Source organism: Artibeus jamaicensis, unplaced genomic scaffold, assembly GCF_021234435.1.
Source record: "Artibeus jamaicensis isolate MK-2021 breed Jamaican fruit bat unplaced genomic scaffold, CSHL_Jam_final contig_548, whole genome shotgun sequence".
Classification (NCBI taxonomy): Eukaryota; Metazoa; Chordata; class Mammalia; order Chiroptera; family Phyllostomidae; genus Artibeus; species Artibeus jamaicensis.
Window position 1 is genome coordinate 21,990,657 of NW_026521883.1, and position 27,518 is coordinate 22,018,174.

General features: G+C 38.4%; 1 protein-coding gene across 5 annotated transcripts in view; it reads left to right on the forward strand.

Annotated features, from left to right (window-relative positions):
- Positions 1–26,806, forward strand: part of SECISBP2L (SECIS binding protein 2 like) — a 49,900-nt gene extending 23,094 nt beyond the window's left edge. For 4 of the 5 annotated variants that reach the window (XM_053670045.1, XM_053670044.1, XM_037156437.2 and 1 more), the window contains 10 exons: positions 374–454; positions 1,198–1,365; positions 1,507–1,648; positions 6,407–6,576; positions 7,380–7,512; positions 9,070–9,232; positions 11,301–11,521; positions 12,439–12,593; positions 13,204–13,423; positions 22,690–26,806. In XM_053670045.1, coding sequence (XP_053526020.1) covers positions 374–454; positions 1,198–1,365; positions 1,507–1,648; positions 6,407–6,576; positions 7,380–7,512; positions 9,070–9,232; positions 11,301–11,521; positions 12,439–12,593; positions 13,204–13,423; positions 22,690–23,372 — 2,136 coding nt within the window. In that variant the 3' untranslated portion in view covers positions 23,373–26,806. The remainder of the gene's footprint in view (positions 1–373; positions 455–1,197; positions 1,366–1,506; positions 1,649–6,406; positions 6,577–7,379; positions 7,513–9,069; positions 9,233–11,300; positions 11,522–12,438; positions 12,594–13,203; positions 13,424–22,689) is intronic. The other variant, XM_053670047.1, reaches the window with a different exon arrangement.
- Positions 26,807–27,518: the final 712 nt, after the last annotated feature.

A 27,518-nucleotide genomic window follows, 5' to 3' on the forward strand; every position in this document is an offset into this window, starting at 1 on the left:
GTATGTATAGTAATACAGGACAGGTAAAAATATTAATGAACTTCATATTAAGCCATGTGTTTAAATTTTTTCCACATTATCTGAAATGTGATAAGGCCCTTTTTGAATTTCTTTTCCATTACCCTATCATATCAGGGTAGAATTATTAATAATAAAAGTTGAATAGTAGATGAAAAAATCCAAAGGATGGATGTGTGTGGATATGTACCCATCCTTGAATAACTAAATTAGCTATGTTTAAAACTGCAAATAATTTAATATTAGTACTAAAAAAGTTACTTCCTCATTTTTCATTACTCTTCAACATGGTAAAAAGTCTTTTCTAAGAGTTTATTTCTTTGAACTGTTTTTATTTGAAATGTGAAACCTGCAGGATGAAGATGGATTTCGAGAACTAAATGAGAATGGAAATGCTAAAGAAGAGAATGTTCACCAGAAGCTTTCTTCAAAAGTAGTAAGTGACTTTTTTCAAAAAATATAGCCCTGGCTGGCGTAGCTCAGTGGATTGAGCATGGGCCTGCGAACCAGAGTATCGCGGTTCGATTCCCAGTCAGGGCACATGCCTGGGTTACAGGCCAGTTCCCGGCAGGGGATGCATGAGAGGCAACCACACATTGTTGTTTCTCTCCCACTCTTTCTGCTTCCCTTCCCCTCTCTCGAAAAATAAAAAGAAAATATTAAATATATATATATATATATAAGCAAAATATGTGAACATCTTTTTGAATTATGGCTATGTTGAAAAAAGTGTTACAGGTAAGTGTAAGGATGTGGGGCAGCATAGTATATAATGGCACCTTTAGTATTTAATGTTTCTTCTCAACATAGCCGGAACAAGACACTCGCTGAGGAAAGTTATCTTTCATTGTGCATGAGAAAATACCATTAACTAAATGACATCATACAACTCACAGTCCCTACTGAAACTTCCCCAGTTGTTGCAAAAGTTCACTTTGGAGTTACTTAGTTTTCATCCCTGGGTGCAGATGAGCATCACTTGTTGCATTAAGCCGTTCTGTCTTTATTATTTCTCAGTCTAGAATGGACCCAACCACCTCACTCTATTCTTTATGACATTGAATTCTTTGAAGAGTCTAGTCTAGTTATTCTGTAGAATATCCCGCATTCTCGATTGTCTTTTCTTGTTATTAGATTTTCATGGAATCACTGACAAATGATTTTCTCTGATCATTATAGTTGGATGACTTACCGGAAAACTCACCAATCAATATAGTTCAGACTCCAATTCCCATTACAACCTCCGTTCCTAAACGTGCAAAAAGTCAGAAGAAGAAAGCTTTAGCAGCAGCCCTTGCCACAGCTCAAGAATATTCAGAAATAAGTATGGAGCAAAAAAAGTTACAGGTATATATATTCATTTTTATGAACAAATGTAGTAGTTTATTTAGTAGGCTTGCAGTGATGGAGAGTAGTGACAAATGCAGTCATCTTAAATTGCCACACTTTCATACAAAACATTATTTTTTTTCTTCATTTACCTTGCAGGAAGCTTTATCAAAGGCCGCTGGAAAAAAGAGTAAGACACCTGTGCAGCTGGACTTGGGGGACATGTTAGCAGCTCTGGAAAAACAGCAACAGGCTATGAAAGCACGGCAGATTACTAACACCAGACCTCTGTCATATACAGGTGATACCATTAGTCTGAGCAGTTTGCTGTTTGGCTTTGGTCATTTATTTTGGATATTACTAATCTAAATAATATGTATATAAAAAAATCCAGAGTCCTGTCACAGTTCCTCTCTTGCTACCCTAGTAGCCCCATTGCACTATACTATAGCAGCCTCTTCCTTAGCCCCAGCCTTTCCTTACCCCTAACCCCAGTTCATTTTACAAGGAGTGATCTTTTTAAATATAAGCTGGATTTGCCCTGGCTGGTGTGGCTCAATTGGAATGTCATCCTGTAAACTGAAAGGTCACTGCTTCAATTCCCAGTCAGGGCACAGGCCTAGGTTGCGAATTCTGTCCCTCATAAAAGTACGTACAAGAGGCAACTAATTGATGTTTCTCTCTCACATTGATGTTTCTCTCCCTCCTTCCCCTCTCTCTAAAATCAATAAACATGTCATCAGGTGAGTATACTATATATTTACTATACACACACACACACACACACACAGTGGATTATATCACTCCACTACTCTTCAGCTCACTTGGAGTAAAGCCAGAGCCCTGCTAAGTCCATGTCTTACTTTGTCCTATTATTTTTCTACCCTTATCACCATTCTCTCCTGCTACACTGTTCTAGTCAAGTTAGCTCTCTTCACTGTTCCATAGACACACCCAGCATGCTCCTTGCTCGGTATCTTTGTGAGTGCTATTTTGTTTACCTGGAACTCTCTCTCCTTGGATATCAGTATAGTTTGTCCCCTTTGGTTTTCCAGGTCTCTGTTCAAATGTCAGTTGATACACATTTTGAACCAACCAACCAAGTTTTTTTCTTTTTTAAAGGTTGAAGTAACAAAAGTAATTTGGTTCTCTAAGTTAAAACGTGTGTGTTTTTGTGTATGTGTGTGTGTGAGAGAGAGAGAGAATATGAATGAATGAATATGATCTAGCTTGCTCCTGAAACAGTAGCTTATAGTTTAGCAAACCTTGTCTCATTTAGAGCTCAGCAGCTCTGATGTGCTTCCTCATTTCTGTTGATAGCCCTTGATTTAGAATATGAGGGATAAGATAAAGGGAAGGTAAAGGCACCAGCCATACAGCACAGATGTTGAGAGAGATGAGTGAATTTTCTGTTTCTTTAAAAGGATCTGTTGGTCTTAGATGAAAAGATAAGTAACAATGTATGACTTTAATCCTGTTTGCAAAATGCTTAAATCTGTAGTTTGTCGCCCATCCAGGTTAAAACTTAGCTTTTAGTAACTATTAGTAAGAATCATATTGAATGCATACTAAGCTTTAGAGTTGCATGGTGTTCAGCTGGGGAGTGGCATTAATATCTCACTGAGAAAAAGGACTGTAGGGAATGGAACTGAGTCAGCAGTGCTCTGGAGGCAGTGTGCCTAGTGGCTGCAAGCAGGGCTTGAAGCTGAGGTGCCTGGGTTTAAATTCTGTTTTTCCATCTGTTTTCTTAGTAAGTTATTTAACCTTCCTTTGCTTCAGTTTCCTCACATTAAAAATGAAAGTAATGATAGTCCCTGCTTAAGAATTGTTTTGAGGAGTAAATGAGATGATGTATGTAAAGTGCTTAGAAGTGTGTGGGGGTTATAATCACTCAGTAAATGTTAACTGATTATTATGAAGATGAGATTGTTGACCTGTGATACTTTACATGGCTTACTGGTACAATTTAGATTCACTTAGTAAATGTTAATATATACAGATGTAAAGATCTACATGCAAGCATGGGGTCCGAAACTGAAATTACAGATATTAAAATATGTTTATATTTTTGTCAGTGAGAAGGATGTACACAGTGACTAATAAAAAGTAGCTCCTAAGGAAAGGTACCAGCAAAGTTTTATGAACTTTTAGAAGAGAAGGTAATCTATGTCAATAGGAAGGTGAGGGGAGGATGTTACATTAAATGACTTCAGCCCTGGCTGGTGTGACTCAGTGGATTGAGCACCAGCCTGCGAACCAGAGGGTTGCCGGTTTGATTCCCAGTCAGGACACGTGCCTGGGTTGTGGGCCAGGTCCCCAGTAGGGGATGTGCGAGAGGCAACCACACATTAGTGTTTCTCTCCCTGTTTCTCATTTCCATCCCTTCTCTCTATGAATAAACAAACAAACAAGTAAATAAAGCTATATTAAAAATAATTAAAAACATAAATGACTTCATTTATTACAGCATTTGGACTGGTGTTTGAAAGGGGAGGAGGACTCTTGACCAGTAGAAATGAGGTTAATCTCTAATCTGTTAGCAGTGTTTAAATTGGGAAGTGTTAATTACAAAGAAGTCAACTTTTGGGTGAAGTCCCAAAACAGTATGAAATGATGTTAGAGATGTGAAAGGATTGTAAGTGATTGATAAGGGTTTTTTGTTTGATTTTTTCCCCCCTGATGGAATGTACAAACATATCAAAGATGACTGCAAACTCTCTGGCATGAAGAATTGTGATAGTGGTAAAGGCTGTAATGATACCTAATAAAATAAGGATCACGAAGCTAAAATTCTGTTGGGAACAACAGACTCTGGCCTTGTTGTATTTGAAGTGCTAGTTAAAGAGATCCTGCTGGTTCCCATGTAACTTTTAGTTATGTATGTATGTGCAGTTTAGATCAGTGTATTTCAAATACAGACAGTTGTAGCTGTGGAAATATTGATACATAAGATTGTTGGGGAAATAAAAATTTAAAAAAATATCTTCAGGGATAAAGCCTTGAGGAATGCTCAGATTTAAAGGACAAAAGGAAGAAGAACCAGAGAAGTAGGTTTGAGAAAAAGTAAGAAAATAGGGGAGTGATCCCTGGCTGGTGTGGCTTAGCGGACTTAGCACTGCCCTGTGAACTGAAGGATTGCTGGTTGGATTCCCGGTCAGGACACATGCCCGGGTTTCCGGCCAGGTCTTCAGTAGGGGGTGCTCAAGAGGCAGCCAAACGTTGAAAATAGGAGAGTGTTAAGTTACAGAAGGCAGGCTTTAATTTGGGGGAAGAGGATGTGGTTTTGGGTACCAAATGGTGAAAAAAACAATAGAGTGAAGACTCGAGACTGAGATTTGGCAACGGCAAGGTTATACATGATCTTGACAGTAGCAGTTTCAAGAGAGTGGGTAGGACAGAGACCAGATTGCAGTAATTTGGGAAGATATGAAGAGAACACAGACTACTGAGGATTTTAACACGGAGGGAAAGGGGGGGGGGTGCCTTCGCTTGAGGGGAAGCCAGTCAGGGGAAGGGTTTTATTGATTTGCCTGTTCGGGTTTTTTTTTTTAATATAGAAGAGATTTTACTTATTTATTTTTTAAAGATGTTATTTATTTATTTTAGATCAAGGGGAAGGGAGGGAGAAAGAGAGGTAGAGAAACACTGGTTGATTGCCTCCTGTATAACCCTAACCCAGGGACCCGGTCCACAACCCAGGCATATGCCCTCACCGGGAATTGAACCAGCAACCTTTGAGTTTGTGGAAGGACACCCAATCCACTGAGTTACACCAGTCAGGGCAGATAGAGGAGATTTTAGTTTCTTTGGGAGTTAGGGAAAAGAGTTGGGAATTAATAAGGAACTTGAAAGATGTAAGGGAGAAGGGATGGAGCAAGATCCTCCAGGAATTAATCCTAAAATAGGATTATAAGGTCAGGTGGCTTGTGAGTTTATATTGGATAGTATTGGTTGGCCTAAAAGTCCGTTAACGTTTTTTCTGTAAAACAAAAGATGCATTTTTTATTTTCATGGATAACTATTGATTTGGATATTTGGAGTATGTCAGCTATCTCCCACTATTGGCTTCCAGTGGGTAGAGGCCAGGGTTGCTGCTAAACACCTTCCAGTGCATCAGACAGCCCACAGTGAAGAATTATTTGACCAAAAGGTCAGTGGTACCGAGAAACTTCACAAACCACTTTTGACGCATTTTATCAGTCACAGCACCTTTTCCATAAACTACATAAATCTTTTTTTTTTGCATTTAAGTTGTGTTTATCTTTCTTGAAATAATAAAGCATAATATGCTGAAAATATTGTTTATCTTCTTCCATCTGCAGTATTAAAATGGCTGCACAAAAATTCAACAATTTTGATGTTAGTTTTTTAAATGCACACTGATACGACAGCTGTCACAATATAGTCTCACAAAATTGTTTGCAATGAAGTTAAAGACAACTAAGCACTACTAGAGTCATTGTATGGATAAAACATAATGGACTTTTGGGGCCAACCCAATATCTTCTCAGAGTAGTAGCAGGAAAAGCTTGTCTATTAGAGTGAGAGGTTTGAGATTTTAAAGGTTTAGGACTGCTAAAGGATTTGGGGGTAGCCACTGGAGAATGTAGTGGTGGGGGGAGGGGCCGATTCTTCTCTGACAGACTGAAATGAGGAGAGGAGTGAGAGACTACATGTAAGGGTGATTCTTACGTAAGGCAGATTCAGTAAAATGAGGGGACATGCAGGGTTCGCAAATGTCAGAGGTGGAGCGATTCTGATGGGAAACCAGTTGCAAGAATTGAGATGCTTGATGGTTGCTGCAGTAGACTAGAACTAACAATTTAAATATCCCTACTTTGGATTGCTGAATTAATTAATTGCATTGGCTCTGTCTTTATCATATGGAGACTAAAAGAATGGGTCAAAGCTGTACTGAGGGCATGTGCTGCTCTGACAAATTGATGTCTATTTTTCCGCAAGAAGAACATGTCCTCGTGTTTTAGACTTAGCATTAGAAGATTTCTAAGTATAGACAGTTGGCTGTAGTTGTAAAACTAATGTTCTTGTTTGTTTTTAGTGGTCACTGCAGCTTCTTTTCACACTAAAGACTCTACTAACAGACAACCTTTAACCAAAAGTCAGCCCTGTTTGACATCCTTTAATTCTTTGGATATTACTTCCTCTAAAGCAAAAAAAGGAAAAGAGAAGGAAATTGTAAAACTAAAACGGCCCACTGCACTTAAAAAGGTAAAGCAAAACCTGGGATGTTTATTTTGCAGGATAAATAAAGGTTTAAGTCTGTTTTGCAAAAGTAATGTCATGTTTTAGCAAACATATTATTGTAAAATGTTCATTGGCATCATTGTAAAGGCCATAACTAGTTAATTTGAGACTGGGGATATGTCATCAGCATCTTGGTTATCTTTCTGTGTTGAACAGGGCTCTAGAGAATGATTTTTTTTCTATAGGAGGATCTTTTAAAAAGTTAAAATATTTAGGACCCCAAAACATCAGACACTGGGAATGAGAAGTGAATTCTGATACTAACTTAAGGCTTGTTATGTAGTTTTAGGCAAACCTTACCCTCATCATCTTTATCTAAGGTGGTAAATAACAGCACTGCTCTATTGACCTCAGTGTTGTTATTAGAGGGAGGTAACCCTGTCCAAATAATTGAAGACTGGCAAATGTAAATCTAAGGGAACTGAATGACCCAGTTTCTAGACTTTTTATTTCATCCATTTTCAGGCAAACTGTAGGTTTTTATGAACCAGTATAAAGACTGAAGTAGATATGGTAGATACATATAGTATTAATAGAGCATAATTACCTCTCTTTATTTCGGATATAGTATCTCCAGCTATGGTGACTAAAATTACATTTAACTTTTTGCTAGTCAGTTTTTATGTAGCCAACTAAACACATAGCCATCCAAAATCCTCATGTCCATTTTTAAGTAAACCGCTGTACCTATGTAATAGTGAACGTTTAAATTATTCAGTAAATACTTAAAGAGTGATCAGTAATTAAAGACTGGTAATGACTTTTAGGTTATTTTGAAAGAGAGAGAGGAAAAGAAGGGCCGTTTAACTGTGGACCACAATCTTTTGGGATCTGAGGAACCAGTAGAAATGCACTTAGATTTTATTGATGATTTGCCACAGGAGATTGTTTCCCAGGAAGGTAAGATTACCCCTTTCCCCGTTTCCGTGGAGTGGTGTAGAGTATTTTACTTGATAGGTAAGTCATTAGTAGTTATTCTCCTAATTGGAGAATTTGCTTTATATTTAGCTTTGAGAGTGGTTTCTCTTAAATATGCTTCTGTAGGGCTATATGTAAAAAGCAGGGAACAGTGTTATATGGTAGGTTTGGGGCATTTTTGAGACTTAAATCCTGAGTTTGTTGTAAAACTTCATAAGTATCATCTCACCTATGCATCTCCTGCAACTGTTTCAGTTCTTTTCATTTTGTCTTCTTTTATATCTGGAACACTGGTTCTTCTTCTTCACAGTACTGTTTTTAAGTGAATTATTTTCTTGACTGTCTTTCTTGGCTTTTATGAGTTAATGCATGTGCCACAATGAGTAGAGAATTTCAAAGCCTGTCATAGTGCACAATCCAGTTGGTCACTGAGATTCAGCCCCAAGCAGTTGCCAGCATTTATGATTCCAGTTGGGACCTCAGCAAAACTGTAGATTCCTTCTAAAATTACACTACTGTAAGATTTTAGGAAAGACCTGGCAGGTCCCTTTTTCTGCTGTTATATATTTATTCCTCAATATTTTTCAACCATTCAACTCTGATTTATATATAGATTAAGTAGCAGTGTTCCATTGGGTTTAGAGAAATGAATTTACTTCTGAGGATTGTTCGGCTAGGACATATTTGGTTAGGATTCCCCTTTACTCTAAATTAAATGTCATTGCTTTTGTATTTAGGCATATTTACCCATCTGTTCATTCAGAAGGTGTTTATTTAATATTTGCTATGTGTACTTCAGTAACTGGAGTGGGAATGGGAAGGTCAGAAAATATAGTAGACTGGTCTTGCTACAAGAATCTTATCACGTATGGAGATAAGAAACTGTATGTATAACTGCTAATTAATGGACTGGATACACAAATACAAACTCATCCTGACTCTAGGTGTTCAGGAAAGAAGTAGTAACTGAAGGAGGCAGGTGAGTTAGGAGGTGACATCTGAAAATGCAGCTGCCTGAGCACAGAAGCAAAGGCCAAGGAAGAGGAGCAAGGAGGGTGCCCGGAGTGGTGCAGAGAGAAAGGGTGAGGTAGAACCACTGTTGCCAGAAGCGGTGGGAATTTTTATACAGTTTTAACAATGATTTCTAAGAAATAGGGGGGAGAACAGAGGTGAAGCAGATAGGTAACAGGATGGTCTGGTATAGAAGCTAATGCTTTGTTCTTCCATTTAACTCTGCTAGGAATATATGTTTTAGATAATTTGGCCTTCCCTCTTCTGTGGAGACCTATAGGCCATGCTTCATTTTTTTTTTAAGTATATTTTGAGAAGGTAATAGGAAGAATTCATTTTTGTAGAGTATGTTATATAGAGTAAACAAGAAATGTTTACTTGTGATATGAACCATGTTAGCTTATGGAGAATTTCAAAGTGATAAAAAGACAGCTGCCATTCTAAGTTGTACTGATTATATTGATTTCAGTAAAGTTTTTCAGTATTGGAAGTTTCTAAAGTCTTTACTCTCACCCCGCATCTCTGCAGATACTGGACTGAGCATGCCCAGTGACACTTCGCTCTCTCCAGCAAGTCAGAACTCTCCATACTGTATGACACCTGTGTCCCAAGGCTCTCCAGCTAGTTCTGGGATAGGCAGTCCGATGGCATCTTCAACAATAACCAAAATCCACAGCAAAAGATTTAGAGAGTAAGTATTAGCCTCATTATTGAAGTTGAATAGTTTAAGTACCTTGGTTGTAGTTCTGAATATAGTATTGTCATTATTACTTGGTAGGTTGAGCAGACAAAACACTAAAAGACCTTTACATTGTTTAAGATTCTGTTTAATAGCTGGTTTCATGATATTTAAAGCATTTGCCTTCCATCAGCCATCAGTGTTCGTGTGAAAATGAGTGGACTGTAAATAGACTTTTTATGTCAAATAGTGTTTATAGCCTGGAAGTTTGGCCTCTTACATCTTATATATAAAATGACAAACTATGAGATTTTTCTCTCTCCAAGTGATTCCACTGTTTTGTTTATATTATTGGCACTTCAAAAAAAATCCTATAACCAATTCATACCAAGTTTCTAAGACCCTGTTACATGAAGTGAACCTATTACACAAAGCTGTTTGTTTTTCGAGCAGGTATTTCTCAAGTTTTCAGTTGCTCATCGGTGAATAATCTTGAACTAACAGTTACTGCCCTGAAGGATTTGGGGATTTAAACATTTGTGCAGATGAATTAATTTTACCTTTAAAAATGACATACGAACAAATCTCAGGGTGAAAGTAAAATCTTCACCCTGAGTAAGTAAAAGTGAATCCAAAGCACATTGGTTTGTTCTGTTCTTTTCTTTATACTGTTCTTTTGAGCAAATACTTCTTGTCCTGATTTGGGGAGTCAATAAATGTCAAGTAATAGATGCGAAGCAAAGGAAACTAGCAGAGAATAAAATGCTATAAACAACTTAAAGAAAAACAGAATGAAGACAATTGCATTTTTGATGTTCTGTTCTTTAATTTTGCATACTTTAAGTAGTTCGTCTTTCCTCAGTCTGTCTCATTTTATCTTCCCTTCTGAAGCAGTGTCATACTTGTACTTATTTAAACATCTTTTACATAAACATAAAAAAATCCCAAAGCAGTGGAGCTCCCCCACACACACGTACACACAAAGGGGAGGCCTAGATTTTTCCACTCTGTAATGTAATTTAGAAGTAGAAATTTGCTTACCTGCTTATTCCTAGATTAGAGATTATACCAATTTTCCTTGTTAAGTACTTGCTAATGGTAGATACTAGGGATTAGAACTAGAAAAGTAGAGTATATTAAGAATAAATAGCTGTGAGCAGTGTGGTTCAGTTATTTGGGCATTGTCCCCAAAACTGAAAGATCACTGGTTCAATTCCTAAACAGAGCACACGACTGGGTTGCAGGTTCAGTCCCTGCTCAGAGCACATATGAGGCAACCGAGTGATGTTTCTCTCTCACACTGATGTTTTCTTCTTCCTGTTCTCCTTCCCTGCTCCTCTCTCTCTAAAAATAAATAGAGAAAAGTTTTTAAAAAATACATAAACAAACTCGGATGACTTCCTTATTCCTGAAATTAAGTACTATAATGGTCTCATGCTTATTTCCTTTCTATTTTTTTGCATTGTAGTTGTAAAATATCACAAAGAGCTTCATTTGGTCGCTTTTCCTCTTAAGTTTTGGCTTGAATTCAATTACTGAGTTTATCCCCCATAGCTGTAGATTTTTGGAGTTAGAGGGACCTTTGAGGCCATCTTAGTTATAACTCTGTGTAATTGTGGCTGAGGAAAGCAATGCCCGGAGACTGTGACTTACCCAAGAGTGGAGGATGAATTGTTTGCGTTAGCATATGCTGTAAGCACGTGCAAAGTTTCATCTCTTTCCGACTAGAAGCATCTTTAATATTCACTGAAATGAAATAACCTTATATCTCCATACCAAAAATATTATTATTTTTTTTTATCTAATTCAGCAGGCTAACATTTGCTCGATATCCTTTGGAATTTAATAATTGGGAGTTTGGATAGTATTTCCCTGAGGTTTAGCTATCTGATATGTAAAAGCCAATTTGTTGTAATTCAGAAAAACTCTTCTGTTTTTCTAATTGGCTAAAGGCATAAGAGATTTTAAAGATTTAATTTTTTATGAAAACCTCTTACTAGATCTATTTCTCCCAAAGTAATTTTATAATTACAGAAAAGTAAATTTGGACAAACTGACTTATTTTTGGTTTCCTTTACAGGTATTGTAATCAGGTCCTCTGTAAAGAGATTGATGAATGTGTGACTCTTCTTCTTCAAGAGCTTGTCAGCTTCCAGGAGCGCATCTATCAGAAGGACCCTGTAAGAGCAAAAGCAAGGAGACGGCTGGTTATGGGGCTGAGGGAGGTTACCAAACATATGAAGTTAAACAAGATCAAGTGTGTTATAATTTCTCCTAACTGTGAAAAAATTCAGTCCAAAGGTACGAATTTTTTACTTGAAGTGTTTTGATATACCTATTTAGTATAATAGAATTCAAAATTCACACAGTGAATTTTGAAGTGGAATTCATATGATTTAGCAGAGTATAGGTATAAAACATAATATTGAGCATGAAGGAAGAAAATCTATTTCAGTACACGAAATTAAGTAGTACAATTGAGATTGGATTGTAAAGAAAACCCCCACTTGCGAACACTGAGGAAGGAGGTAAGTTGGGCCAACTGCATGTGCCCTCTGTTGTAATGAGAGTAGGGACCAGCGAGAATGCATTTTTTTACCTCTGCAAAATCATCTACTTTTTTACATTTTTATGTTACCTTTCTTTGAGAGCCCTCTTCTTTTGATTGTGGTGGAGATTTGCCCCTCAGAAACCAGCAGTTAATACAGAACTTCCTGTACTTTGTACGATGTTGTGTACCCGTATTTGTCCTTTTTCACGAAGTAGCCACTCTGGGGTGGGCAGATGCATAAAGTAGCAGTACCAGGCATGTTCTCCATAGGGGAGCAATACCAGTAAAAACAGTAACAGACAATATAAATACATGTGATGGGTTGCTACTTCTACTGAGAGATTGGCTAAAGGAATCAGCCCCTGTTAATAATCCTCATTAATTTCTTTTAACAAGTGTTTATTGTATTGAAATTTGATTCCTTCTACACTAAATCCTATGGAGAGACAAAAATACTAGGAATTTGGAATTTAATTGGGGAGAAAGAAAATATGTCTATATGTCCATATGTAGTACAAATTCAAATAGGAAAAGGTATGGAATGGCATAAGTGCCACAGGCCTTCATAGAATCCTTTGCTGCTGTGTTTTATGCTTTAACTGTTGGGTGCCAAAGTAGCACTATTTGGGAAGTATTAAAACCCCTCTGTGTGCACTGACTTTCTCAGGTGGCCTGGATGAGGCGCTCTACAATGTTATAGCCATGGCACGGGAACAAGAAATCCCTTTTGTGTTTGCCCTGGGAAGGAAAGCCCTAGGACGCTGTGTGAACAAGCTGGTTCCTGTCAGTGTAGTGGGAATCTTCAACTACTTTGGCGCTGAGGTAAGACTTTGGAAGGCACACCCTTCTTCATTCCCCGACCCTGCCCCCAGACAGCGTGTTGACAGGTGCTAGTGTTATGGTGAAGCATTGGAAGAAGTGAGATGATGACTGACCAAGAATAAGTGGAAAATTTTTCAGTATTATATTTGATTTTTTAGTGTTGAAACCTTTACATAAATTAATTCTACAGTATTTTAAAAAGATTTTTAAGCTGCTATTTCTGTCAGTGTTTTCTTCTGGGTTCAACTATGTAATACTTGATCATTTATTTAGCTTATTAACATACAGTATTTTAAGACTTTTTTATGAAGTTGATTCTACAGTATTTTATGACAACACTGATGGATTATTGATAAACTCTACAAGAACTTTTAATATCACATTTAGTAACTAGTATAGAATCAGGAAATTTCCTCAGTCTTGTGAGAATTAAATAAATAATATATATAAGTTGCAGGGTATTTTATAAGGTTCTGTGGTTGCCATACTGTTTGGAATTTGTGCTGATTGAAAGTGTATCTAATTCTGAAACAGTGGAGATCCATATTGCTAATAATAGGAATAGAAATTGTAACAAAAAATGGACTAGTCAAAATTCCTTCCTTTTTAGAGCCTGTTCAGTAAGTTAGTAGAACTCACCGAGGAAGCCAGGAGAGCGTATAAAGACATGGTTGCGGCGGTGGAGCAGGAGCAGGCGGAGGAGGCCCTGAAGAACGTGAAGAGGCCGCCCCACCACATGGGGCACTCCCGGAACCCGTCGGCGGCCAGCGCCATCTCTTTCTGCAGCGTGATCTCCGAACCCATCTCTGAAGTAAACGAGAAGGAATACGGTGAGTTGTTAGGTACTGTTTCCAATAATTACATTTTGAAATAATTTTTTCATTAAGATCATTTGAAAATGACTCTCCTACATGCTACCTTTTGTTTTTATCTTAGCGATTACTCAAAATTGGCTTAAAATTTTAGTTTACAAAATTGCGGTAAACCCAGCCTTTAAATTAGGAGACTGTTGGTGGCTGAGGCTTTCTGTGAGACTTTGAAAATTAGTCATATTTCCATAATCTTCAAAAAGAAAGAAAAGAAAAATCCCAAAGGATTTAAAAAGCAAAATGTACCATACTCATGACGTATACCTTAGTAAATTCTGAGACATTTTATTGTAATATTTTATACTCTGTTACTAAAATTTTGTTTTTATTAAATAAACAGAAGACCTGAACAATATTCATTCGAAGCTTACAAAACCTAGACATATGACACTCCTGTTAAATCTTACTGTAGTCAGAAAGAAACTGAAATACATCGATGTGATATATTTGAAGTAGTATTATTAACTGCCCTCTGTCTGTATCTTAGCAGTTCCCTTGCTTTTGAACTAGAATACTTCATTTCTATCATACTTTGAACTCTTTTGGGTTTTTTTCTTTTTAAAAATAGTATAGCCTCCTCCCTCAACTTGGTTTTTCATCATTTCTTCTTTTCTCTTTTTAATCTATCTGAGGATTTACCAAATAACTTACTCACACCTAAAATTTAACATGTAGAAAACTGAGTCCTCATTTTCCTCCTTTCCTCTCACACTCTCCTTCCTGGTCTGTCACTGTAGGGAAATGTTAGGGATGCTTTAATGATGCTACAGACCGTAGGCAGTATAGCAAGTTATTGCGGGCCCCTAAGAAGCTGTTGGTCCAGCAGTGGGTGGGCTTGGCTTAGAGGCAGCTGTGTTTCTTAGGCGGGAGTGATGCTAATTGAAAATAAAGAAGGTAAAGTGCCAACTTTTTAAATGAGGTCACTTTATATAGCAATACACCAGATCTCAAGGACAGACTGCAAAATAAATTCATAAAGTTACGGTTTTGGGTAAATGGCAATGATTTTCATTTGGGTACATAGAAAAGTTATGAAAAGAAATTCTCAGAGATTCAGGAAATATTTTCAAAAAACACCAGATTTTAAGTGTTTAATAATTGAAGCCTTGGCTTTTTCACACTCTCCCTGGGGGATTTAGGCATAATTGATTAATTTCTGAGCTTCAGATTCCTTTTTAGTACAATGAGGAGAGTTTTGTCTTGGTCATCTATAAAATTCCATTCAAAGTAAAAACTCTGTGAGCTAATAATGGTTGAATTGCAAGAAAGGATTTAGAACCTTAAAGATGAGCAGATTTATCAGGACACGAACAAAATTGAGTGAAAGTAATCATAATAACATTTAGAACAAAGCATAAAAAGTTATTCTATCTGTATTGAATGCATTCAGCAACAAATAAAACCCACTAATGTGGCTTAAGAAATTAGAATATTTAATTATGTTTCAATGTCATCAAGATCTCTAGGTTTTTCCTTCCTTCTGTTTTTTCATTTTCAGTCTGTGGGTCCTTACGCTTATCATCTCATGCTCAAAATAGATGCTGTGGCTCTGGGCAGCACAACAGTAGTCAAAAGCAGGAGGTTCAGGCAGTATGCTACTAATGTCAGTGAAGGAGAAGTTTACAAAAGACTTCCCCTTTTGTTTTATTTGGCTAGAGCTAATCATGTCCTCACTTTTAATTGCAAGCAAGGGAGACTTGGGCAAGAGAATATTTGGCAAAGGGGAATGGGACAACTGTGATGGTATAGGAACTATTTTAATTTATTCCCTGGGACTAGGTTCAAGTCCATTCCAAGTCTGGGAGTTCTGTTAGCCAGGAAGAAAATGGGTAATGACTGTTTGGTTGGTAGCAGGCAGTGTTTTCTTGTCATCCTGGTGCAAAATTTCTAAAATGTTTTCTTTTGATTTCCACATTTTAAGGTACGAAGTCTGGGAAAGAGGTGCTCTATGATAGTCCAGTCTTGTTGTCCTCTGTGTACCCCTGGTTTTCTTTGCATATCTTTTCCTTCCACCTGAGTTGAGTTTACTTATGTGAAACAAAGTGTCAAACATAAATCCCAAATAAACTCAGTTCTTTGAGAACAGGAACTTGGCACATGATAGGCACTTGATATATGAGGTCCGTCCAGAAGGTGTTCATCCATGTAATATGAAAAATAGAGTTATTTATTGAAGAAGATACAAGAAACATTGTACGTAGGACAGTGACACCTCAGTCCCTTTCAAAGTGGGCACCTTGGGACTTAACACAGTTTTCTGCCAGTTACTGTGAGCTGCCCCATCATATTTTCCTGAATCTCATTGACAGTCTGAAATCTCTTCCCTTTCAAAGGCGATTTTAGTTTTGGAAAAAGGCAGACGTTGCAGGGCACCAAATCTGTGCTGTAGGGGGGCTGAGTCACCTGGGGAATTTGATGTTTTGCCAAGAAAATTCTGCATGAGACTCGATGCATGAGTGGATGTGTTGTCATGATGAAGCTGCCAAATCACCGGTTGCCCAGAGCTGTGGCCTTCTGAATCATCTCAATAGGTTTCACTGAGGAATGTTCAAGCTTAACGCAAAATCTGATGCAGATTCATTGTTCTCGCTCAGTTATTTTGTATGTGACGGTTAAACAGTACACATGCTCACTCAGCAGCATCTACTGCCCCCACCGACTGGTACACAGGAAGTTGCCATTGTTCACACATGCACATTCCAGTCCACTCTCTTTGGCTGCCAGGTTACATTGATGTCCCACAAATCGTTCTTCTTACATCAACCATGGCTGGATTTTTTTCCAGACAGACCTTGTATAATAATAGCTCACTTACTGAATTATTACTGTGTGCTAAGCACTTTTGTCAGCACTTCACAAATATTAAGGCATTTGATCCTCTGAACAACCTTGTGAGATAAATATTGTATCACTTTATATAGATGAGGAAGCTAAGACAAAGGGAGATGAATAGCTTGTCACAGTAGTAAGTCTGACTCTGGAATCTGCACTGTTAGCCACTGTGATATTCATTTCCTCCCTGTTGAATGAATTCTCAGTAGGACCAAACAGTAGGTATTTGGTAAGCAGTTACGAGGGGAGGACAACTTCAATGTCTAGTGCATTCATCCTGAGTTTCCTGCTCATTCTCTGCCACTACTTCTTCCTCTGTAGGCTCTTGGTCTCAGTTACTTGTTCCTCTACTGTATACAATTATTTAAGACGGACAGCTTGCTTGTGCGTGCTGAATGAAGGGTGAAATACGCACACCTAATCCTCTGACAGACCCACTAATGACTGGAAAGGTTTAAAAAAGATAACACCACAAAGCACCGGCAAACAGAGCAGAAAAGCATAGAAGGGGGTAATAAGCAAAGAAGAGCTTTACTGAATAAGTTTTGCTAAAATAAAACATTCAGAAGCAGGGTAGGTTTGGATCAGTATTATTTCCAGATTTGTTGAGATTGTTGATTCTGCCTTGAACTTGCTTCCTAATCTCTTCTTCAGAGGGGAACTTCTAGATGTTCTATTCTGGCTTTACACTGCCTGCATTCAGCACTTCCTTGTGCCTCCATCTCCATCCTCCAGTCAGATTGCTTCTGTCCCCTAGAGCAAGATGGCACTCTTACACCTCCTATATTTCTCCCTACCATGTTGGTATGTTTGCATGTTCATCAGTTGTTGATCAAGCTTCACCTAATACTTTAAGGTGGGAGCCTTGGCTTTCCCCTGTGGATATGTAATCTCAGTGGCTCTTTGATAGCTGGGACAAGACTCTTGATGGCTAATTGCAGGGTTCCTTATCTCTGCTTCCGAGGCTGTATCTCCCTTTCCTCTCCAAAGCTTTCTGCTTCACCTACCTAGTAGGTAAATGCCCAAGACTAAGTCTTCAGAGAGGTCAGCCCTGCTCCATCTACTGACCTCTTTTGTTTTTCCTGTTCTTTGACTCATTGTCAGGGAGGAGGTGGGACTTTTCCAAGACCCCAAGGGAATTCTTGCAGTACTTTTGAAGGAGGAAGAAATTGTTGGAAGGATATATGAATGTGCCACTGCAGTTTTTAAAAATGTTAGGTCTTTTAAAAGTTTTTTTGCATGATGCATGTGTGAAAATTTTTATTTAGTCTTCCCCGCCCAGCCCAGCACTTAACTATGCCAACCATAGGGACACACCGATGAGCAGGAGTGGGAATGAGGAGGTGCGAAGGGGCACACAGCAAACACAAAACAAGTGCCTTGAACTGTATGTGCGAAAAGTGTTGTCAGTTCAAGGTAGTAGCTGTCTCTCGTAGGAAAGTCAGGAAAAGCTTCCCAAAGGAACTGATATCTAAGTGTGGCTAGCAAGGATGAGTGGGAGTCTAAAAGGTAAAGGAGGAAAAATGTCTCGTACGGAAAGAGCTGCTTATACAAAGCAGACAGTTGTAAATAGAAAGAGTATGACTTCTGGGAGCAGAGAGAGATCAGTATGATCCTAAGCATGGAATGCATGGCTGGGGGCCAAAATGAATGGGGCCGCGGAGATAGATATGGGTCACACATGAAGGACTTGGCTTTGGCCAGCAAAGGGGTTTGGATTATTAGGGTAAAAGAAGGCCCATAAGATGGTGATGTGATCAATTCACAGAACCAGTTAGAAAGATACCGTAGATATCTTTACAGCAAGGTAAAGAAGACTTAAGCTAAGGTAGAAGTGGCTAAGTTTAGTAGTTTTTGAGCTAGGATTGACATGGTACAGCTGTGAGTTCAGCGGAATTAAGGCATATTGTACGGGAGAAAGGTAGGATGAAGGATTACTGTAAGATTTCTTCTGCTTTGAGATTGCGAAAAATGTTATTAACTGTCAGTGAACATATAGGAGGAGTTTTTTTTCATGAAGTAGGAGAGAGAGTAGAAAGGATCTGTTTTACACATTGAAGTAGCTGCATAAAAGGATGTTCCAAACCACACACCCTGATTTCAAGTACAGAAAGTGTGTTCTGTATTATATAGTTGATAGGGGACAATCAAGTTGAATATATTAATTAATATGAATGGGCTTACTTTACCACTATAGCTGGATCACTGTACCTGTAAAATGTAACAGCACCTATAATGCAAACAGAAGGGGATTTTTATTTAAAAAAATAAAAATAAACAAGTGGAAAACAAAAACAAGTGGCACTACAAAAAGCTGCACAGCAAAGGAAATCAGCCACCTACACAATGAAAAGGCAACCTACTGAATGGGAGAAAATATTTGCAAATCATGTTTCCAGTAAGGGGTTAATACTCAAAGAATAAAAAGGATCTCATAAACAATTCAATTGCAGAAAAAAATTTTAATGGATAGAGCATCTGAATAGACGTTTTTCAAGAAAAGACATACGGATGGTTAACATGTACATCAAAGATGCTCACCATCAGCCCTGGCTGGTGTGGCTCAATGGATTAAGCGTAGGACTGTGAAGCAAAGGGTCACAGGTTCGATTCCCAGTCAGGGCACATGTCTAGGTTGCAGGCCAGGTCCCCAGTACATGTGAGAGGCAACTGCACATTGATTTTTCTCTCTTTCTTTCTCCCTTCCTTCCTCTCTCTCTATCCTCTATCTAAAAATAAATAAATAAAATCTTTTTAAAAAAGATACCATCATTAATCATCAGGGAAATGCAAATCAAAACCACAATGAGATTATCACCTCATACTGCTCAGAATGGGTATTATCAAAAACACACAAAAAAAAGTCACAAATGTTGGCAAGGATGTGGAGCAAAGGGAATCCTTTGTAAATTGAAACGAAGGTAAATTGGTACAGCCAGTATGGAAAATAGTATGGTGGGAAATAGTATGGAGGATCCTCAAAATATTAAAAATAGAACTGTCATATGGTCCAGCTATTCCACTTCTGAGTATTCATCCAAGAAAACAAAAAACTAACTTAGAATGATATATGCACCCCCCCATGTTTATTGCTTCATTATTTACATAGTCAAGATAAGAAAACAACCTAAGTGTCCATCTTTCAGTAAATTAATAAAGATGTAATATATTCATATGTACAATGGGATATTCAGCCATAAAAAAGAATGGCCGAAATGAAGCCTTGCTATTTGCAACAACATGGATGGACCTGGAAAACATTATGCTAAGTGAAATAGGCCAGACAGAAAAAGATAAATACTATATGATCTCACTTTTATGTAGAATCCAAAAACAAAAAATAACCCCACGAGAGAAGGGGGTTGGGTGCAGTGTATAAAAGGGGTCCAGAAGCACAGACTTCCAGTGAGAAATGAGTCATGGGGATATAATTTATAGCATGGTGAATATAGGTAATAATACTGTGTTGCGTATTTGAAAGTTGCTAAGAGTAGATTTTTAAAAGCCCTCATCACAAGAAAGACAATTTTTAAAAAATATATTTTATTGATTATGCCATTACAGTTGTTCTATTCCCCCCTTCATTCCCCTCCACCCTGCACACCCCCGCCCCCACCATCCCCCCTTTAGTTTATGACCATGTGTCTCAAGTTCTTTAGATTATATATTTCCCCTACTATTCTTACCCTCCCCATCTATTTTCTACCTACTGTCTATGCTACTTATTTTTTGTACCTTCTCCCCCTTCTCCTCCTCCTACTTCCCTGTTGCTAACCCTCCATGTGATCTCCATTTCTATGGTTCACTCCTGATCTAGCTGTCCTCTTAGTTTGCTTTTGTTTTAGGTGTGGTTGTTAATAACTGTGAGTTTGCTGTCCTTTCACTGTTCATCTTTTTTATCATCTTTTTCTTAGATAAGTCCCTTTAACATTTCATATAATAAGGGCTTGGTGATGAACTCCTTGAACTTGACCTTATCTGAGAAGCACTTTATCTGTTCTTCCATTCCAAATGAAAGCTTTGCTGGATAGATCAATCTTGGATGTAGGTCTTTGGATTTCATGACTTGGAATACTTCTTTCCAGCCCCTTCTTGCCTGTAAGGTCCCTTTTGAGAAATCTGCTGACAGTCTGATGGGAACTCCTTTGTAGGTGACTGTCCCCTTATCTCTTGCTGCTTCTAGGATTCTTTTCTTCATTTTAATCTTGGCTAATGTAATGATGATGTGCCTTGGTGTATTTCTTCTTGGGTCCAACTTCTTTGGGACTCTCTGAGCTTCCTGCATTTCCTGAAAGTCTGTTGCCTTTGCCAGATTGGGGAAGTTCTCCTTTATTATTTGTTCAAATAAGTTTTCCACTTGTGGTCTTTCTCTTCCCCTTCTAGTATTCCTATAATTCAGATGTTGGGGCATTTAAAGCTGTCCTGGAGATTCCTAAGGTTCTCCTCATTTTTTTTTGAATTCTTGTTTCTTCATTCTTTTCTGTTTGGTCATTTTTTTCTTCTCTCTGGTCCACTCCCTTGATTTGAGTCCTAGTTTCCTTCCCATCACTATTGGTTTCCTGTGCATTTCCCTTCATTTCAATTAGTTTAGCCTTTATTTGTTCCTCTAATTTGTGACTAAAATCAACCAGTTCTGTGAGCATCCTGATCACCAGTGTTTTGAACTGTGCATCTGAAAGTTTGGCTATTTCTTGGTTGCTTAGAGTTATCGGCTCCGGGGCTTTGAGGTCTTCTTGAGCCATGTTTTGGTTTGTTCGCGCCTGTTAAGTATGAAGGGTAGAGCCTTAGGTGTCCACCAGGGCGGGGTGACCCAGTGGCTGGGTTGTGATGCTGTATGTGGGGGTGGGGTCAAAGAGGGGCAATAGTGCTGCTTCCTGCTGCTGGCGCCTATGAGGTCTGTCTCACTGCTCACTCCTTCGCTGGTCTGTCAGTCTGGCTGAATGGTTCGTTGTTGTTGGACTTCTGTATAGTTCAATTTTCTGTGTTTTGGCTGTGTTTTTTGTTACTAAAGCTTTGTTGTCTTTAAACCTGGTTGTGTGAGAAGGCACAGTGTTTCCACCTACACTGCCATCTTGGCAGAAGTCCAAGAAAGATAATTTTGTAATTATGTCTGGTAATAGAAGTTAACTGGACTTCCTGTGGTGATCATTTTGCAATCTATACAAATATCAAATCGTAATGTTGTTTGTACACCTGAAACTAAGGTGTTATATGTCAATTATATTTCAATAATAAATAAAACGGAAAAATAAAGTGGGATAAAAAGAAAGGGGGGTAGGAGAGCTGTCCTGTGTCTTCTGATTCCTAGTATATACATTTTTAGTTCTAAACTGACTTACTGTCATTAAAAATATTTAGACTTATCCCACTGTATTATATATAATAATACTTTTTTAAAATTTTATTTATTTATCTTTAGAGGGGAAGGGAAGGAGAGAGGGAGAGAAATATCAATGTATGTTTGCTTCTAGTGCATCCCCCACTGGGGAACCGGCCAGCAACCCAGGCATGTACCCTGACTGGGAATCGAACCGTGATCCTCTGGTTCGCAGACCTGAGCTCAATCCACTGAGCTACACCAGCCAGGGCAATAATACTTTTTTTTTTGTTTCTCTAAGTCACTTAGTAAGTCAAGCCACATATATTATGAAACAGATTTTTACAAATGTTAGGAATGCATGGATGGCTTCTGTGCGTTTGTGGAAACACTAGTCCAGTTTCAGGCCAAAAGATAGTTCTCAGATAACCTGCTGAGAGAGCACAGTACAAGTCTGTCAGATCAGAACTGTTTCCGCTGGACATCTTGGCTCTGCCGTCTGTGACTTGTGGATCCTTGAGCCCAGTACACTTCAAGGCATTCATTGCTTTTCATGAATACATGAATATGATACATGAGCGTCAGTGAGCTCCTATTGAGGTAAGATCTGTATTCTCAACATTAACATACTTGATTTTTGCCTCATCATTTATCTTCAATGTACATTTTTGCGAACTGTTTTCTCACGCTGGCTGGTGTGGCTCAGTGGATTGAGCACTGGCCTGTGAATCAAAAGGTCACCAGTTCTATTCTTAGTCAGGGCACATACATGCCTGGGTTGTGGCCCAGGTCCCCAGTTGGGGATGTGCAAGAGGCAACTGATTGATGTATCTCTTGTGCATCATTGGGTTTTTTTTTTGCCTCTCTTCCTTTCTTTTGCTCTCTCTAAAAATAAATAATATCTTTTAAAAAGTAAAGAATTGTTTTCTTTTTATAACATCTAAATTAGTAGTAAACAACTTTAAGTTTATAGTTTTTTCGGTCAGTTGATGAGCCAGTAAATTTCTTCCCTCTTTTACAGGTTGCATGATTATGAAACAGTGTTCTGTTTTTTTAAAATTCTGTTTGATATTTGCAGAAACGAATTGGAGAAACATGGTGGAAACTTCAGATGGACTGGAAACATCAGAAAATGAGAGAGAGGTTCCCTGTAAACACAGCTCATCTGAAAAGTCCAGTAAACTTCCATTTGACACAGCCCCTGTCAGTAAGCAATCCCTGACAGTGGCTGCAGGCAGTACTACCTCAGCTCCAAACCCTGGGAAATTGGCAGTGAGTGATAAAGAGGAAGTGAAGCCAGATGACCTGGAATGGGCCTCCCAGCAGAGCACCGAAACCGGCTCTCTGGATGGCAGCTGCCGAGATATTCTGAATTCCTCCATCACTAGCACCACCAGCACTCTTGTACCTGGCATGCTTGAAGAAGAAGAGGATGAAGATGAGGAGGAGGAGGAAGATTATACTCATGAACCCATATCTGTAGAAGTACAGCTCAATAGTAGAATTGAGTCTTGGGTTTCTGAGACCCAGAGAACGATGGAAACTCTTCAGCTTGGGAAAACCCTTAATGGTTCTGAGGAAGACAATGTGGAGGAGAGTGGGGAAGAGGAAGCAGAGGTGCCTGAGGTGCTGGAGCCAGGGATGGACACTGAGGTCTGGACTGCTGACCACCAAGTAAGTCCAGAGCAGCAGAAGCCCAGCAGCTGCAGCCCTCTGGACAGCCAGCATTCCAACTCGAATTATGCGCCCCCAAATCTTTAACTCAGGAAATGCCAGCTTTCTGTCTCCAGCTGTGTAAGGGTTACAGCCATTACTTATATGCTTCATCTCAACATTTTGCACTGTCCAATATTTAATATATGTATTTAATTCCTGACAGAAATATTTTTGTAGCTGTCTTTTACTTGATTTGTTATGATCTACAGCTTAGCTTCAATTAGCATCTCAGTGTCTTTCTGAGAACTGGGTGAAAAATTCAGAATTGTTTCAGCTTATATTGTTTTGGAAAATAATGATTTAAAAAAGAACAAGACCAAGTTTTAAAGAGAACAAGTTTAAAATATTTAGAGTCATTTTGAAAGTTCAAGATCAAGGTTCTAAGGACAGAAGCAGTTATCAATGTTTGCTTCAAGACTGCTTTCACTCTAACCGGTCTGGCTAAGACGTTTGGGCCTCTTTCAAAGAACTGGTGATAGAGTTAGAAAATTTAAAAAATGAGCATAACTTAAGTCACAAGGTGTTTTGTGTTAAGAATTGATGCAACTTTTTTTGGCGCACAAATGCTTGTTTCAGAAGTTGCTGATCACTGTAATCGACCAAAATTGGGATGGGCTAAAACGGAACCTTCAGTACTTAGGTGAGCAAAGGGGCGGCCATGATTAGAGTGGCCTTTCTGGGGGGCGTGGCAGGTGGTGTTTTAACAGTGAAACGTCACCCATTGCAGGACCTTCCAGGTTTTGTCTCACATTTGCTTCTTACCTCAGGAATGCTTTTGTACATACTCATATTTACATAAAGTTAGGCAGGTTTTCAACATTAAATAACTGATTGTATGACTGCAGCTCTTATATGTAAATGATCCAGAAACTAAGTCTTATACTGGTGTATTTTCTTGCATGCTTCTGATTCAGGACTCTCACTTTGAGATGTGGATTTGATGGGCTATCCAAATTTGTCCTGAGTGGAAAACCGTTTCACCTTTAAAAATATATATATTTTTTGCCCCTTGCCTCAAGCACTTGCCATGTAGCACTAACCATAGTTACTGATAGGAGGTCAGGGAAAAGAACTTCACGTTGACGTGTGATGGTATCCTGGTAATCAAGGGCTGGAAGAGGAAGTTTTGAAGAAAAGAGCAAGTTGTTCTAATTGTGCTGAAACTATCAGATGATTTAGAGTATGCAGCTGTGCACAGGTATTAATACTTGATCACTCTTACTTATCCCTGCCCTTCTCTAGGAATGCGTATACCTGCTTGGGAGAAATACTGAGCTAAATGTTTTATTCACTAGTCAGTCACCACTTGGTAGCAAGCAGCCTTTACAAGTTTACGTAACAGTGGGAGAATTACAGGTTACCTGCTTTCCTGTCTTCAGCTCCACCCCCAACTGACCAACACACGCACAGATGCTCCAGCCTTACACTTATAAGCTCCCATGAGCGGCACAGACCCAAGGAGGGAGGGCTATTTTCCCTGCCCTGGTTTTGTAGGGCAGGCTTTGCCTTGAAGAGGCAGGAGGGAAGAATTGGGCGGATTCTTTACTGAATTCATTGGGACTGCTGTGCTATTCTTGATGTTTTATAATGTTGGCATTTAATTACTGGAGAGATCAGATTCTTGATTGATGATTTAGTATTTGTGAATTGTGGAAGTTTGAGCATTGCTGTGTAGAAAACATCAGTCTGTCAACCTGATCAGTGTGCTGAAAGGGGACGTTACTGTGCTGACCTGTCTAACTCGTCCTCTGGTTCGACACCGTGGGCGCAAAGCGTCCGGTACCGACAGGAACACGGCGTTGAGAGAAGGAAGCCTCAGGCATAATAATCATGGGTTTATATGTGGCAGATCTTACTGTCTCTACACGTTTGGAAATGTTAGTTGGCTTAAAGAAATGATAGAGTTTTTGAACTACTGACAAAAGTAAACTTAAAAGCTTTTCATACTTTTTAATGCTGTAGATTTCCTTTGGTGTCAGTGATTCAGGAACTCTTGATCGACGCAGTGGCTTTTCAAAGGTTTCTTACATTTTATATCTCTTCTGAGTGAGAATTGTCATTTTAGATTTTTGACATTTGTATCAAAAGAGAAGTTGAGGAAATCTTCGAAACACCCATAACTTTTCTTTTTGCTACAGACTTTACAAGTGTTTAATCACATGTTCAGTAAACGCTCTTGCACGGGCAGTGCCCCTGCCAGCAAACCTAAGGGACCACAGCCTTTTCTATGAGACAGGTCACCTCCACAGGAAAGCCCAAAGTTTATTAGAGGAAATGTTACTGTGTTGAAATACACTAAGTAAATATTAGTAATGTCTTTATAATTTGTTTCCTTTAGATAAATTCTGGAATATGTGTATATTAAATACAGGAGAAGGTGTGAAGATTGAGGAAGTGTGTGTGTGTTTTTTGTCTTTGGGGGTGTGGTCTGAGGTCAGTGCCTCTTTGGACCTAGAGAGAGATCTAATGTTTGGACCTAGAGAGAGATCTAATGGTAAGAGTAGGGTTCATCATTGCAAAAAATAAAAACCATAGTGACTTTTTTCTTAGTGTGTAGAAGTGGTATTACTGGCAATAATTAATACTAGATTTCTCATTCAGTACACAAATATCTGAATTACAATATGAATTGCACTTCCAGAACTAGATTTCTGCTTCAGTAGGTTTGTTTACTGTGAGAATCACTTCTCAAAAGACAAAGGTTCATAATAGCTTAAGTTTTGGTTTCAATATATTTGTAAATGATGTAATATATTTCTAACTAAACATGGGAAAAATAATGTTATACATTGAGAAGTTTTTAATGGCTTTGAGTGGAGGTCATTTTTTGCAGAGATGGTATTTTATATGCTTTCAGTATTTGGAAAAGAATTAGTGAAAAGGAATTTACATAGTTTAAATATTGAGAAATTAATATCCAAATAATGTACTTGTCTGATTTCTTAATAAGCTGGGGGAGGTGGGCTGGGTGGTAATTGTAATGTGCAAATGAATAGTGAACTCTACATTCATTTTTCAGCTGTTTCACATGAAAATGTCAAATAGTAACACATTGTTACTTTAATATATGTATAAATAAGTGTTACTGTTTGTAAAGCTGCTGTTTGCTTTAAAAACCTGTCGTTTAAGTATTTACTGTATGTTGTGCCAACAGGTTAGAACATTTAACTTTTCTGTTTAAAAACTTTATCATTCTTTGATTTAAATTTTTTTCTGTGAAATAAGTTATTTACAGGCATCTTCTCCCTTACCTCTTCCAGCCTTTATGCACATCACAGAATCAGCCAAACTGTTTGGCTGCTCTAATACCTGATTCCTAAGTAATCATAAATTTTAAACTTGGTTGGCACACCACACCTTCAAAGTATTTGTATTGTTTTGTAATTTAATTTCTAAATATACCACATAAATTTATAATTTAATGTGTTAATTGTAATGCTCTAATAAACTAGCAAAATTAGTATAAACTATAACATAAAGGGATTTGTATCTTGTTTTTCTTTGCTCTATGAAGGATAATTGTTATATCACATTTTAGGGATAATAACAGCTTTTTTGCACTATGTAAATACTAGTGAAGATTCCTCTGTAACTAATAAAATGATTATTGAAATGCTGTCTCTCACTTGAGAATAGGTATATAAGGAATTCATGACTTGCCCAACGCATAGGAGAAAGAAAAAGAGCCAAGCCCATAGTATTGCTTGGTGTTCTCATGGGTTTGCCCAGGAAGGTTGGAGAACCTAACCTGCAGGAGGGAGTTACTAGTAAAAACCTCCATTCGGGGTGGTTGGTGTGATCTGGGGCAGAGCCTCCCCGTGGAGCCAGAGACCATCCTAGTGTTAGGAGAAGGTGCCTACTGCTTCCTTTTTGTGCCGGTTATTCTGTGACAGCCATTGTTCTAAGCCTTTTCCCAGTATTAACTCCTTTCATCCTCTCAACAGCCCTTTGAGGGAATACTGCGAATCACGTTTTTGATGGAACAGTCTTGAAGGTGTTAGGTAACTTATCTGAGGTCCTACAGCCAGTACATGGTGGAACTGGCATTCAAACTGAGTCCCGTGGCCAAGTCCATGGTCTTAACTGGGCTCTGTTGCTTCACACAATGCTCAGTATGCAAACCAAACAGTGCTTTCCTCCATCTGACCGACCTCATTGCCTCATTTACTAAGCCTCACTGAATCACTCTTC